Here is a 15,841-nt window from a genome sequence, read left to right as displayed (position 1 = left end):
AGGATGTGGGCAGTGGGGTCCCGCAGGGCTCAGTCCTTGGACTGATACTTTTCAATGTCTTCATCAGTGACTTGGACGAGGGAGTGAAGTGTACTCTGTCCAAGTTTGTGGATGATACAAAACTATGGGGAGAAGCTGACACACCGGAGGGCAGGGAACAACTACAGGCAGACTGGACAGGTTGGACAAATGGGCAGAAAACAATAGAATGCGATTTAACAAGGAGAAATGCAAAATGCTGCACCTAGGGAGGAAAAATGTCCAGCACACCTACTGCCTAGGAAATGACCTGCTTGGCAACACGGAAGTGGAAAGGGATCTTGGAGTCCTAGTGGCCTCCAAGATGAACACGAGTCGTCAGTGTGACGAAGTCATCAGCAAAGTTAACTGCACTTTATCATGCATCAGCAGATGCATGACAAACAGAACCAAGGAGGTGATGCTTCCCCTCTATTGGGCGCTGGTCAGACTGCAGTTGGAGTACTGCATCCAGTTTTGGGCACCACACTTGAAGAGGGATGTAGATAACCTGGAGAGGGTCCAGAGAAGGGCCACTCATGTGGTTAAGGGCTTGCCGGCCAAGCCCTGTGAGGAGAGACTAGGGCGCCTGGACCTCCTCAGCCTCCGCAAGAGAAGGTTGAGAGGCAACCTTGTGGCTGCCTATAAATTCATCATGGGGGGGGGCAGAAGGGAATTGGTGAGGCTCTACTTACCAAGGCACCCCTGGGGGTTACAAGAAATAATGGTCATAAGCTAGCAGAGAGCAGATTTAGACTGGACATTAAGAGGAACTTCTTCACAGTTAGTGTGGCCAAGGTCTGCAATGGGCTCCCAAGGGAGGTGGTGCTCTCCCCTACCCTGGGGGTCTTCAAGAGGAGGTTGGATGGGCTTCTGGCTGGGGTCATCTGAACCCAGCACGCTTTCCTGTCTATGCAAGGGATCGGACTAGATGATCTATTGAGGTCCCTTCCAACCCTAACATCTATGAATGGTCTTTCCTGGCTTCAAACCCTATGATTTGTAGACTATTTGGCTGATTTCTGTATTTCAGGCCCAAAATATCTCTAATGTGCACATACACAAAGTTAGTTATGCAGACTCCCTTCATCTCCCTGTTCCCGCCCCCGCCCCCCCCCACACACCCCTTGAAGTTTACTTTCTCAAGCTTTGTGCGTGTTTGGTGTGGGTTTTTTTTAAATGAACAGGATGCAGGGGTAAAATCAAACAAGAGGAATTATATGGTGTATATTTAATTTGTGGAACTCATTGCCAGAGGAGGTTGCAGGTGCAACTGGTATAGACAAATTCATTAAAAAGTGGTTAGACCGGGGTGGGCAAAATGTGGCCTGGGGGCCAGATGTGGTCCACCAGACCATTCTATCCGGCCTGTGGGGCCCCTAAAAAATTTAGAAAATTAATATTGATCTGCCCTGGGCTGCCTGTCATGCAGCCCTCAGTGGCTTACCAAAACTTAGTAAGCAGCCCTCTGCCCAAAATAATTGCCCGCCCTGGGTTAGACACACTCATGGAGGACACATCCATTGAGAGCTGCTAAATAGAAGAGTCAGGGATGTATAGCCTAATGTACTGTAATCTGTAATGGTTGACCAGATGGATTACAGCAGATGTACACTGCACTTATTCTCCCACCCCCAATAGGCAGCTAGGTCCTATACGATATGCAGAGCATGGACAGCCTGACTCCCTGCCCCACTCTTGGGCCATGCACTGTGGGCAGGCAGCGCAGCTTCTGCCTGTTGTATGTGCTATGTAGCCTGGATCCTTGCTCCCCCTCCTGGCAGGAAGTACAAACAGGAGAAGGGGAGTAAGAGTTTGAAGGCCCTGGCCTCTGCAGCAGCAGGAGTGATGCAGGAAGTGACAGCTAGCAGGAACTTGCAGGCCATGTGTTACTCACAGGCTGGATGTAGCCTGAGGCTGCAAGTTGGACAGCCCTGTGCTAGTAATTGACTAACAAAGAATGTAGTAAGGATAACTAGCTTCTTTTGCCCAGTTGGTTGAGAGCTCAGCTGACAATACCAAGTGAAACAAAGTACAAGGTTGAATTGGCCTTCCTAATACTGGGGGGAGGAAATATAAGAAATGGCTGTAAAATACTATTGGTTTTTAACACTACTATCTGCCATGAAATAGGAGGGGGAAGATGAGTGACTAAGCTGAATGTTTTTCTTCAGACACCATAACGATTCCATAATTGGCAAAGCAACTAATGATTTTTCTTTGCACTGCTGAGCAATCCATCATGTGAGTCAGCTTTGGCAAGATTTTGCTGTGGGAAATGTACACTTTTAAATAAATTATAATTATAAAATGAAGAAGATGCTTTCCATATGAATTATATGTAGAGCAATGCCTTATTTACTGTTCTCCAATTGTTGGTAGTCCCTGTATTAGTATCCTTTCACGTGAGTACCTGGAGGTAAACATTAAAAAAGCCACACCATAACCAAATTCAGCGCTTGCTTAGTGTTCAACAAGACCCATGCATCTTCATGAGATACTAGACTTTTTCTGTTTCCAGTATTGTTTGCCAGGTTTACTAATATTTCTGCTTGATATGCTTTTGTAGACTGAGGCAAGTGCTCACAAACTTCATCATCAGTCCTTAACCAGCCCAAAGGAGACTTCAGGTACAGTGCATTAATAGTCTAAAATAGCAAAACAATGTGGTACCCCAGGTATCTTGTTAAGAGTGTTAGGTCACTGCTTCCCAGAAGCACTTTTTTTAGTCCATGTTCATTTGCATGTGTGTGTATTTAGTCTGTGGGTTTGTGGATATAAAATATACTTGTGCAAAGGTGGATCAAAAAAGTTGAGAGCTTTCTTCGACCATATTGATGTGTTTCAATTGTATATGCTAGTAAAGCAACTTATGCTGGTGATTTAGAATGACAGGAAGTTGTTGATGGGAACTATTTTTAAATATTAAGTTGTGGGTTATTGAAGAAAACTAAGCTTTAAAACCTTTTGTTGCTGTGACAGAAACAACCTTACATGTACTGTAGGGGAGTGTTTAAAGAAAATGGTGAATCTTCATACATTGTATGTTTTCAGGGTGCTGATGTCTTCATAATGTTAAGTGAAGTCATTGATTGGGGCTCCTTGTAGAGATTATATACAACTCCTTAATTGGCTCCAAAAGGGGCAGTTTGGGGTAGTTCTGGATCTTTCCTTTTGTCTTAAAAGGGACCAAGCAGTCTTATCTTTACAAGACTCGTAACATTTTCTGCCCGAGGAACAAGAAACTGGACATTTACTATGGTTATGGTACAGAGCACAGCTAAAATGATTTCTGTAGCTATTGAAGTGCTAAAATGTATTTCTTCTCTTTTTTCTTTTTTTTCTGTAAATTCTAGCAGTAAGTGGTTGCAACAATGAATATCAACCAGAACTGGAAGAACAAACGTTTATTTTAACTCTGGTGGAAATCCCAACTGACTCTAAAGAATACAGTGGTGGGTCTGTTTCACTTGGACATACCTCAGAACCATTGCTGCCAGCCCCAATAATACTCAGTCCAGTCAATACAGATGGGGCAAAAACGATGGGAAAGCAGAGGTAAATTACCAATATGTTTTCAGTTACATCTGCATTTATTTCTTAGCAGTTGGGCTAATTATTAGGGTGCTTTAGGATACATATGTTGGAACTTGCTAAGAATATAGCTGTCCAGCACAATGCAGCAATATGTATGCTTACCCGAAAAGGAGAAATACAGGAGAAATGGACAAAATATACAGTCAAAGTAGAAAATTTAAATAATACAGAGAAGAAAACAGCCCATATTTGTAAGGGTAGGGAAAATTCCTAATTCATGGCTTAAAACTTACAAGTCTTACCACTTAGATGAAAATCTCAAGGGTTCAAAAAGATTGAAGTTAAGAGTATAAGGAAATATTCATGTTTACTTGTAATTTTTTCATGTATGCAACTCATTTTGATTTTAATAAGAGTAACTTCACAATAATGTTTTTGTGTTATAAATAAAGAATTGGATCCCTGATACCCATAGTTGGGGAAGTTGTTGCTCCATCCTTAGACAACTGTACAGAAATTGAAGGACCACAAAGAACATTAACAGAGCCATTTCTTAATTTGGAGTCAACGCCTCGGAAAAGGTGTGCTACTGATACTGAAGATAACAGTGTTCCTCCTGCCAAGAGGAGTCCATCAACTTCAACAGAAGATAAGCTGGTAAGCATCTATGGCATTGGTTCCCAGCCTCGGGGTGCAACTCAAATTAGGGTCATGAGGGGTTCTCAATAGGGTTGTGAAGGGCCTGCATACTCCTGTGTATGGCCTGGGAATAGCAGGTGGGTGGGTGGGGTGAGGCCACTGCACACAAAGAGGGCAATGGAAGCTTCTCTGCCCCCAGGCTGCCACCACACTCTGCTCTCAGCAGCTCCCGCAACACCCAGTTGGGAGGTCCTGTTGGTGGCCAATTTAGGGTCTCAGCCAAAAATGGTTGGGAAGCACAGATCTATGGTATAAGGTCAGAGAATATACTTTTGTGCATTGTATAATAGGTATGTGCTTGTAATACTTAATTGATTTCAAAATACCTAGCATAACTAAATTGCTTGCCTAATTTGAAAATTAAGACAATCAAGGTTTTTTGTTGGTTTGGTTTTTGCCTTTTGGAAAGGTAGTAAAAAGCTGCTTTTTTTTTTTTCAAGCCAGAGGAAAAATAAATACATAAACTATTTCTTTTGTATTCACTTTGATATACAAAGACAATTTTACCACTGGACCCTTTAACTGGCATGCCAGCAATGTTGCAGTATGTTCAGTGCTTCCATCCTCCTTTTGGAAGCGGGCTTTGAGGAGGCAGGGAAAATGTAGGCTAGACCAGTGTTTTGAGTGCTTGGTTTCAGAAAGTGATGTCATGATCCTGAGAGAGGAAGCTTAACTGGCCAGAAGACAAGGTTCACATCCTATACTTTCATGATATGGCTGAGTTTATGGAGCAGTGTTTTGAGTTGAGTTGTTGTTGTCATCTTGGTATTATAAGGGCAGCTTTGGTAATTTGGAGAATATTTTTGCTCGCATACACTTTTCTATGTTCTCTGCCTTTCATTCCTGCTTGTCTAACATGGCCATAGAGATTCCTGCACCTTGAGAAGCCTCCTATCTACTCCTAGGGGTCAGTTAAATATAAGGGTGCACAAATAAAGATTTTTTTGGGCCAGTACTGATGGCTGATTATTAATGAGCCATATCAGCTGGTACCAATCCAGTTGTTGATATGCAGCCTGGCAGCTTGGAGAGCAGCGTCCGGCTGGTAAGTCTGTGGGGAGAGTGGGGGGAGGAAAGTGGCATGGGGGCGCAGATCAGGGTCCCCACAGTGAGGGAGGAGTTGGGGCTGGGGCAGGCACTGGCTAGCTGGGGTGGGATGGAGCTGTGAGCAGCTTGTCTGGGGGGCGCAGGGAGGGAGTAGGAGGCAGCTCCCACTGCTGTGCACACCGCTGGGGTAGGCATAGGGAGGCGTGTGCCCCCTGGATCTGCAAGGGCAGGCTGCCAATATGGGCTGGGGCCAGGAGCCTGTGCCTGGCTCTTCCTGGCAGGGGTAGGGCTGAGCTGGCGCTGCTTGGGGTGGGCAGTGGTGGTGCTGGGAGTGGGGGGCTACAGGGTAGCCCCAGTCCCAGTGCCACTTCTGCCTGCCCTTGCTCAGCTCCACCCCTGCCAGGAAGAGCTCGGTACAGCTGCTGGCTCTAGCCTGCCCTTGCCTCATGCACAGGTCTGGGGGATGCACACCCCCTATGCCTGCTCCGGGGGGGGAGTGTGCAGCAGTAGGAGCCATCCCCCCCATCCCTCCCTGCATCCCCTGGACAAGCTGCTTGTGACTCCATCCCACACCCAGTCTCAGCTGTGCAGCCCCTGCCCCAACTCCTGCCCCACTCCCTCCCTTACCATGGGGAGGCCTCAGTCTGCCCCCCCCACAGCCCTTCCTTCCCCTCTGCCCCTTCACCCCAACAGATTTACCAGTTGGGTGCTACTCTCCAAACTGCTGGGCTGACTGTGTGATTGGTATGGCTGCACACATACACACGACATTTATTAGTGGCATATCAGCCACATCAGCCAAAAAAAGCAGATTGCCGATTTAATATAGACCAATGTATCGGTGCACCTCTAGTTAAGTACCCAAAGTTTAGGACTTTTTCTTGTAAGACCTGCTGCTGACTTGAGAAGTGTGTAGTATTAGTGTTTCTTTTGGGTTTTTTGCCTCTTACGATGAAAGGAAAAATTAACTTTTTGGATTTTGTTTAATTCAGGAATCTTCAGTTAAATTGATACACACTCCAACAGAAGTTGCTGGTAAGTTAATCTTGGTTTTAAGAAGAAACTCTTGAATGTTAAATAGCAAAATAGCAACTAGTATTGGTAATAGCATTGTGGTCAGAAAGTGGGGGAGGCTGCTTTTCTGCTGTAGTGTTAGTATTACGAGTATGACCTAAAAACCTATCCTGGCAAAAATCTAACCTGTTTGTGATGATGGTACACAGGGCCACAGCAAACAGCCAGGCAGAGTTGGTTAGGTGCTCCATGTGTATGCTTTTACATCAAAAAGTGCTATTTCTCTGATCAGCTGCACAGGACTATGAGCTTCAGTAGATTGGAGAAGCTGTGTCCTTTGTCAGAAAAAGCTACAATAAATAACTGCACAAACGAACAAATGGCTCATTTTTGGTTTTGCAACCTGCAGCAAACGTATGCAAGTTGCAAACCACACAAACATGGACGATCTGGGTTCTACTGCATTTAATATCTTCTGTTTACTTAAACTGCCACTTACTTTGGGTTAGGTATATGGCAAACTTTTGTATATTAATGCAGTTAATTCCAACAGTACTGCTAGTTTAATACTACGTATTAAAATTTTTTCATTAATTTTAATAGTTGCCTCTAAGTGAAATGAGTTCGCTGAAAAGAGCTCCAGAGTAGAAAACGCTCTGAATTGGTTGACCTTGTTTGGGATTTTTATTGTGACCAAACCTTATTTTAGTCTTTTTCAACAGAATATACCTTGTTCACTTGAATCTCAGTGTCTCTAGACATTGGAAATGGGAGACTAAGATTTCTTTTTATTAGAGAGTTCAGATATCTGAACTCGGGTACTATACTATAAAATCATCTCGATATCTGCCTTAAAAAACCCTAATTTTCTTAATTGAGGGAAGAAGAAAAAAGTTACTAATAGATCCAGTTGTTTTCAGTGTGGTAAATATACCAGTATTTACACTTGTTTAGCAGAAAGCTGTTAACCCAAACTATTCGTTAGATATTATGCTGTTTTTATTCAAAAAACATTTTGAGGATGCAGAAAAATTGCTAGGGATCTTCATAGCTACAGGGGAGCTTTCCTTACCTTTTAATTGCATAGAGAATCTGGATTGCGGATACAGAGTCTGATATAAAGCCCATTGACCAATGCGGCTTAAACTTTGGATCGGATATTTATGCTCAAAATGAAACTCCTCTTAACTTGTAATGTGTTCAGTTCTGGTCACCTCATAATAAGAAAGACAGACATTCACATGCCAAGAGAAGTACTGAAACAGGAAGGACTGAGATATATGAGGAATGACTGAAGAAGGCAAATAAATACATTCAGTTAAAATTTTTAATGAAAGAAGGAATTATCCAAAAATGTGAAGGGTATAAACATGATGAAGTATTTGGCATAGCACATCGGTTGTAGAAACAGAATTCAAGAATGTTTTTGAGAATTAGATCTGAGTGTCCTTCATTTGTGTAGACCCTTGACAATTTCAGTAATTAGTTCTTAGGCTGTGGAATAGTCCCATAACTGCAAGATGACTGGATTGAGCACCATAAAGTATTACAAGGAGCACTCCTACACGTTTGATGGGACATCTGAATTTTTCAGTCTGCATGTGCAATCTGTAAACTTTTAAGTGGGGTCAAGCTGTGGATCTGAAAACTGTAACAGTCGTTGTGTGGGGGGTTTTTTCTTGGTTGTTTTTGTTTTTTAAAGAAACGTAGATGGCTTACTCCTTCCCTCTCTCCTGCCTCCCAGGGGGTGGAGGCGGGAAATGTAGTGTTGCTTATAGTGACTTCAGATACTATATTTTCTAATAACAGTAGCAGTGTTTTGCACTATCGTGGCAGAATATTATTTTTTTTATGGCAAAATTGAATTCAGGTCACTAAAAAATGAGTTCAAGTTCCCCGTTTATGCTTAATCACTTTTCACTTTTACAGGAAAACTTTTGGAAAACCTGAGGTCTTTGAAGAAGAAAAACGTATCTACCTCAACATCTTTGTCTACGTCTGCAGATTTGCAACTAGAACAAGGAGGCCAACATAAATCTTTGCAGAATGTAGAAACTTTACCACTTGAAGATAAATCAGCATGCAAATATTTAAATGAAGGGGGATCTGGAATATGCCCTGAGATAAAAATAGGAGCCAGTGAGCAAGGACTATCTGTAGAGGTTCATGAACCTGAACAGTCAGAACATGCTGGAACTCTAGCAGCCCCATCAAAAACCCCATTAGTCAGGTATGTCTTGAAATACTGGTTTTTAACTTTTTTATGTACTAAGGCCTATTCTCTGTAAAGGGAATGCCTGAGGTCATCCTTGCACTGGGCATTAGGAGAAGGGAAGTCATAGAATCATAGAAAGTTAGGGTTGGAAGGGACCACAGGAAGTCATTTAGTCCGACCCCTGCTCAAAGCAGGACCATCCTCAACTATATCAACCCAACCAAGGCTTTATCTAGCCAGGTCTAGAAAACCTTCAAGGATGTAGACTCCACAACCTCTCTGGGTAACCTGTCACATTGTTTTACTACCCTCCTAGTGAGAGAGTTTCTCCGAATACCTAACCTAAACTTCCCTTGATGCTGTTTGAGACGATTGCTCCTTGTTCTGTCGTTTGCCAGTACTGAGAACAGTCTAGCTCCCTCTGATTCTTCTTTGTGACACCCAAGTGCTGAGAGCCCATTCCCTAAAACAGCATCCTGTTCAACAACCAAACAACAACAGTGACCAAAAAATCCTGTTAAGAATCTGACTGGTTTGGTTTTGTTTCCAAATTTGAAAAATTGTAGCCATGGCATGGATATTGCATGGTCACAGATAGTTCACATTTCCCACACTTCCCTGATAAACATATAAGTGAACAGGCAGTTGTCTCTTGCTCAGTCTTTTTGTTTGTTTGTTTATTTCTGCAGCCAACAAAATTGTCTTTTGTGATGTAGACACTTATCTGTTAGTCTGGGTTTGGGACAACCTTAAATTTATTAGCTTTGTCAAATAACCATTTCTTTGAATCGATCAAATTCTGTTTTTTCCCCAAACATTAGACTGCTGTTACTGAATACCCAGAGCATACCGAACTTTTCCAGAGCTATGTTAAGACATCTCACTGCACCAAAGAGATTACAATATAGGTGACATACAGAGAATGCAACACAATTTTTAAATTCCTTTAGATGCACTAATATACTTCTTACACTTTTAAAATCAGATTTCTGTTTGACCCTTTGCTTTTTGTGTCCTTATGGCCTCCCCTGTGCCTATTGACACATGTTGATTTTACTGCTTCTTTTCCCAGCTTGGTGGTGGGGTGGATTGTAGTTGTCACTTGCATGTATTCCAGGAGCACTCTTGACATGTAGGTGCTGTCTAGACATAGAGTCCCTGACTGAAAGGTTACCAACCAAAAGTGACACTTGATACTTTTTTGTACCTCTCTCAACATAATAACTTTTTCCCTGTTCCTGTGCCTCAGTCACAGTGAACTGCTAATTAGGAGTGATGACACTGATTGACATGTCCTGCAGCAGATCTTTCAGTCTTGCTTCTGGAACCTAGTCAAGGTTCTCCCTGGGAGGTGGGATTTTCCCCCATGCAGTGCATTGGCAAAGGACAAATGGGAAGAAGAAATCCCCACTGCTCTTCTAAGGAGAGAGGTTGGCAGCCATTCCTTGTGCCAAGGAGTCTTTCTTATGGAATATTTAGGAGGCCGTATAAGCCACTCTTACACCATTAACAGAGAGCTCCTATTTCCAAGCTATATGGAAAGGAGTCTATTGAGGGCTTTTGTAGTCCCATAGAGAACTGTGCTGTTAAATTTGACAGGAATATATTCTGTTCCAATATGAAAGGTGGTGGTTTTTGTTTTTTTTTACTTGCTCCAAACAATTTATTTTAGAACACCTTGATCATTTACATAGTTTGGAGATGTTTGTTTTTTTTGTTAAGTCATACTTTGTTTATTGAACTAAAAACAGTATTTCCACTTCATTTTTCCTTAAGCAAGCTGGCAGTAATAAACTTTATTTTGAATAGGCCTGGGCGAAAACCTCTGGGATTTTTATCCTTAATTTGCAAAAAGAGTAGCCCTGATGTTGGAGAAGACAGTAAAGGGAACAAAGAGAAATTCCAAAAACCTCAAATACCTGCCTCAAAGCGAAGTCTGAAAAGGTCTGCTCCATCCACAGAGGACAAGAGGCACACTCTAGAGCCCTGTTCCCTTCCTTCTACAAGCACATCATTTGCTGAAGGAGAGAATACAGCAGCTACTGTAGTAAAGGTACATATGGCTACTTTTAACCATCTCTGCATCTGGTGTGAAAGGTGAAGAGCAACTGGGAACAAGGTGTGAGAGAACGAGCAAGAGTAGTGATAACTTTAGCGCTATTTTCATGGATATGAAGAGCTCAGTTTACTTTTGCTGTAGACAGCCAGAGTGAACAAACTGATTTGTGTTGGCTATGATGGGAGGTAGGAGGGGGAGAACTAAGATGCACTTCTTCTTTTTAAATGCTAGAGAAATTTACTAGCAATCTCTAAGTATTACAAGGAGCAGTCCTATGCTCGCAGTGGGCATAAAGCATCTTGAATCTTGGAATTGCTGTCTAATTTTACACAATATTGTCTTTTTCCAAAAGTTTGTTTCAAACGGTGTGTGGGAGGGGGTAATTTCTTTCAACAGATCAGCTGCAGATTAGGTCCAGGGAGCTGAATAGTCCCTAAATTCCCTGTTTGCCACCTTACCTTAGGCAGTAGCTTTAATTTTGTTTGTTAGAAGAATGCAACTGAAGTTAATTGAGTAGCTGCTTAATTACATTCCCAGTCTCCTACCTGAGTGGAGGAGATATATGTATTAATACTGAATCTACCCTGGTGGTTTGAAACCCCCTACTACTCTGATCTCTCTAGTCAGTTCCAATTTCTGACTTAAACTATATCAAATACCATTCTCCTTCATTACAAAATAATTGTCCATACATGAGCTGATTTAGTTATTGTAGTTTAAGTTTTTGAGTTGATGGACCCAAGTTTCTCAACACTATTTAAAAAGCATTTGAAAGTGTTGTACTGTAAGCCTTGTAGACAGGACAGGTGTCTGCCTGAAAAATAATTAAGTCTGGCTGCCTGTGAGACAATAGATGCCATCATGAATGAGCAAATGAATAAAATCCGAGAGAGGTTTCTTAATAGTTCAAGGTGGTGTCTGTTAACATATTTCTATTTTTCTAATGTTAATTCAGTTCAGTGCATCTTCAAGGGTTTTAGACTTCAGATCCTAGGTTTGATATCTGGGCTGTGGTTTGGCAGTTGTCTGCAAAGATGTGGACCTGATAGACCCTCTGTCTTGCTGCACAGAAGCAGAGAACTACATCCATGCATCACACCCTCAGAATCTCAGCATGTCCTGTTGGTACGCTAGATATATTTATTAATCAAAGCATTACCTTTGCGAAGAACCATGCTCAGTTGGTGATGAAATTAAATAAGTCAGCTTGCTTGTATTTAACTCTTAGTTGCTATCCATCAGATTTTTACCTGTACCATAACCAGCATGTACCCCTCTAGTCTGGAAAATGAGAGAGGAGGCAGGGAATGTATGCAGAATGGAAGCATTAAACTTTCCACACAGAAACTACACTATCTACAAAATTGTAAAGAATGTTAGTTAAATTAGTTAACATTAGAAAAGTGGTTTTGAACTCTATACTCATCAAAACATTAACCTGTCTAGTAGGTCTTATGGGCTTGTTGCCATAATATCACAATGTTATGGTCCTGTTTAAGCCAATAGAAAGTATTTTTGAGCTACTCTTCCTCTGTAAACTGAGTTTCTCATAAGGAAACTAACTTTGCTGTTTTCTTGATTTCACCACAGTGTTGAAGTGAGCATTAAGAATGAGTGACCTAAAAATCTAAGTACTTCAAAGCTAAAATAGTGCAGTGGATATAAGTTCCATGGAGAGGTGACTTTTTTTTGGGAGGCGGGAGAACGGACGGACAGATTTCACTTCAGACAAATGATCTGCCAACACTTCCTCCTTTATTCAAATAACTTTTCTGACAGAATTGGCTCCCCTCAAACTGTATGAAAAGGATCCTATGATATTTTTATTTGCAAATTTTAAAGTCCTCAGTAGCTAGAAAACCTTTTTTTCATTTGACATTAGGTTCTAGTTTTCCCAAGAGAACTGCCTAGTTGTGTCTTTCTGCTGCAGCAGCCTGATAGTCCTGTGGTTTGAAGGTCATATCTTTCCCCTTTTTGTAAGATATGTCTGCTCCAGGATCCCACTTCACATTTGTGGGTCTAGGAAACTTGTAAGGCAGTTAAATTTGTACAGGCAACACCAAGTATCTAACATTATTTATCTAACACCACTCCTTCATTTCTGAAACAGTTCTAAGCCAAGCTTTATTCATATTAAACATAACAAAATCATAGAAAGTTAGGGTTGGAAGGGACCTCAGGAGGTCATCTAGTCCAACCCCCAGCTCAAACCAAGGACCATCCCCAACTAGATGATTCCAGCCAGGGCTTTGTCCAACTGGCCCTTAATCTCCAAGCATGGAGATCCCGTCACTCCTCTAGATAATCTGTTCCAGTGCTTCACCACCCTTCTAGTGAGAGTTTTTCCTAATATCCAACCTAAAACTCCCTTGGTGCAAGGAAATAGGTTAAGACATCTGCTGATTCCAGCCATGTGATACTCTGAGTTACCAAGAAGCCTTTTAGATCTCTGTCTAGGTGTATGGATCCAAGAGTGGTATTCCATTTAAGTTTTTATTTCAGAGAACAATTACGCCCAAGTAATAGTTTGCTTAGACACAGAAAAATGTTATTCACTCATCCAAGTAAATGAATTGAGAAAGAAGCAAAGCACTGGTATGTTACAGTATCTTAGGTGTATTCCACTTTTTTTCGATGAAAGAAATTTTGCAAGAGGAAACTATTTTAATTGTATCAGAAGGGGAGGAAGTGGGAAGCTTGTTTTTAACATTCTGATACTTTAGTTTTATACCAGCTGAGGCACATCTGTATAAAAGCATGTTTCTTTTTGTAGACTTCCTGTGATAAAACTTCTGAGAAGCCAGCTTATCCTAAAGAGCAGGAGAAAGAAGAGGCACCAATCAGCATCTCAGAATATTTTTTCAGCGATATTTTTATGGAAGTGGATGATCCAGAGTAGCATAGTAATTTCCATAAAATTTTGGGATATGAAGCATGGTACAACAAAAGTTTTGATGATTTGCTGAATTCAGCTTTATTCTATCTATAGGTCTAATTTTTCTTGCTAGCCAGGTTCTCCCTGGTTAGTGGAAAGAGCCAGTGTGACTTGGGAGTTTTCAAATTTGTAAGAAAACTAAATCACTAGATTAGTGTGATTGGGCTGAAACAGACTGGTTTGTATTTTGAGTCTTAAAGATATGCAGGTACTGGGTGCATGGTTACCTTTCAGAAAAGTGCAATGTGTAAATGCTTACCCACATGACAATATCCTTTAAATCATAATGCTGAAGCTTATGGGGCTACTTAGATGAAATCTTAACTTCTTTTTGCAAAGTAACTCTTTAAGAGGAGAAATAAACCTTCATATTTCTCAGTAGATAAAGAAGCAAACTGTAAAAGTGTAGTACAGCAAGTACATAGAAATATTTAGTATTGTCAGCTATTTTTACTGGCATCTCTAAATTTATGTATTTTTGTAATTGACGAGCTTACACGAACACAAGCTTAAAAAGGCCCTTATTGAAAAGCCAAATGTTTAATCCCTTTTAAATGTATGCAGATAAATACAAAAGGTCCTATTTATTTAACTTATTCAAAGAAGAAGACCCTCCTACTTCTGAATGCTAATTTCCTTGTAAATTTAACGTGTATAGAATTAATTCTGCTTTCATATTTTGGCTATATTTATTTGGCAAAGTTCAGTATTTCCAAGGCATCCTCACTTCACAGACTTAGGTTTGATTTTGCTCTGCTTTCAGTTTCTCTTTCTTTACAGAAACTCCTCTGGCTTCCTTGGAAATTTGTACTGTAAAGAAAGAGAAACTGAAAGCAGAGCAAAATCAGACCTAAGTCTGTGAAGTGAGGATGCCCTGGAAATACTGAACTTTGAAGCAGTTATTTTGCTCATATTTTCTTGCCCTTCCCCCCCTTCACCTAAACAATAATTTAATGTCAGATTCTTTGATAGTTTTAGATTTGTCCTATTTTCCACTTACATGAAAATATGCCTTGACAGGATTGTCACATGTTACTCTTAATTGGCTCACAAAAAGAAAATGCTATACTGTACATATTAATTTAAAGAAGTATAGGTATCTAAACTTAATTTGGGTAAACTCCACATTTTTTCTCCTCAGTTAAAGATTAGCCATTGGAGGGCATGGATGTAATGCCACATAAATTAAGTTCAGTATATCCAAAGCAGTTCTGAACAGCTCCAAACAATTTTTGCTCTAACTTTTCATACTAAAGCTCAGGAATATATAGCATGTGTTCACTTATTGTCTGGTGGTGCTTCTATCTTTTAATTTGCATTTTCTGGTTAGGTCCAGCCAAAACTAAAATGACTTTCAGTAAGAGTAATTTTCAAAAAAAATGTTTAAATACAGTATTCAAACAATGGGAGTTTTTTTTACCACCTTTCCCAAAGAAATATCTTTTTGGGTGGTGGCTTTATAGAAAACAGTATTTTTTCCAATTATTGGATTAATGTTAAATTATGTGCTAAGGCTTGAAAAATTCTCCTCTTTGAAAAGCTATTTTTGGCTTGACTTCTGAAGGAAATTTATGACAGACAGACCAGCTATTAGGAATCTCTAATGGAACAGTCCAGGCCATTTCCTTTATCAGTCGTATGCTAGAAGCAGTTACATTTTTAATGTTGTAATAGAAAGGAAAAGAATACTAATCTAGTCTGGACTTGTTTTTCAAGTAAATATTTTTATTAAAAACAAAAACAAAATTGCACAAATAGTTCTAATCATATTATGCCCTGTTGCAGGTGGCTTTGACTGTAAATTTAGGTTGAAATACTTACTTGTTTTAATACCCTTTTACATAAGCATCACAGTAATAGATGAACATTGCATACATATTAACTGTCTATTATACATTTTGTTTTCTTTCATGCAAATAGTTCCTGTTTACAATGTGGCATGTTTCAATGAAGAATCAGGTAAACCAATTAAATCACCCACAGTGGTGTGATATAAAAATTGATTTGTAGCTATATGATAATGTACTTTGTCAGAGTAGTAAAGAGACTCGTACTTCAGATTTGATTCAATATACTAGGCAAAACTATTTGCAAATTATAAGAGGAGGTAAGATTGATTTATGGTGCCTTTATCTGTTCCTGCTAATGGAATAGATAATGCTTGTTTTATATTTTTTTTTCAAGAGCAAACCATGTGCACTTTTGTTATTTAGTTACTTTTTTTTATGCGAATTTCAAGACAGAGAGAACATAATGTGCGTTTTCTGCATTGGGTATAGAAAGTTGTATGACTTATGGAAGAACAAACTACAGGTTG

The 15,841-nt window shown here is 40.4% G+C and overlaps 1 protein-coding gene across 1 annotated transcript in view; it reads left to right on the top strand.

The window, feature by feature from the left end:
- Window positions 1–14,217, top strand: part of BDP1 (B double prime 1, subunit of RNA polymerase III transcription initiation factor IIIB) — a 70,195-nt gene extending 55,978 nt beyond the window's left edge. The window contains exons 35-41 of the mRNA XM_019532282.1: window positions 2,588–2,648; window positions 3,375–3,576; window positions 4,008–4,212; window positions 6,294–6,336; window positions 8,245–8,545; window positions 10,340–10,583; window positions 13,363–14,217. Of these exons, the coding sequence (XP_019387827.1) occupies window positions 2,588–2,648; window positions 3,375–3,576; window positions 4,008–4,212; window positions 6,294–6,336; window positions 8,245–8,545; window positions 10,340–10,583; window positions 13,363–13,488 (1,182 nt within the window). The 3' untranslated portion in view covers window positions 13,489–14,217. The remainder of the gene's footprint in view (window positions 1–2,587; window positions 2,649–3,374; window positions 3,577–4,007; window positions 4,213–6,293; window positions 6,337–8,244; window positions 8,546–10,339; window positions 10,584–13,362) is intronic.
- The last annotated feature ends 1,624 nt before the right edge of the window (window positions 14,218–15,841 follow it).

Source organism: Crocodylus porosus, unplaced genomic scaffold, assembly GCF_001723895.1.
Source record: "Crocodylus porosus isolate Cpor-Errol unplaced genomic scaffold, CroPor_comp1, whole genome shotgun sequence".
NCBI classification, from domain to species: domain Eukaryota; kingdom Metazoa; phylum Chordata; order Crocodylia; family Crocodylidae; genus Crocodylus; species Crocodylus porosus.
The sequence above is the reverse complement of the archived record's forward strand: the minus strand, read 5'-3'. Positions and strand labels throughout refer to the sequence as shown.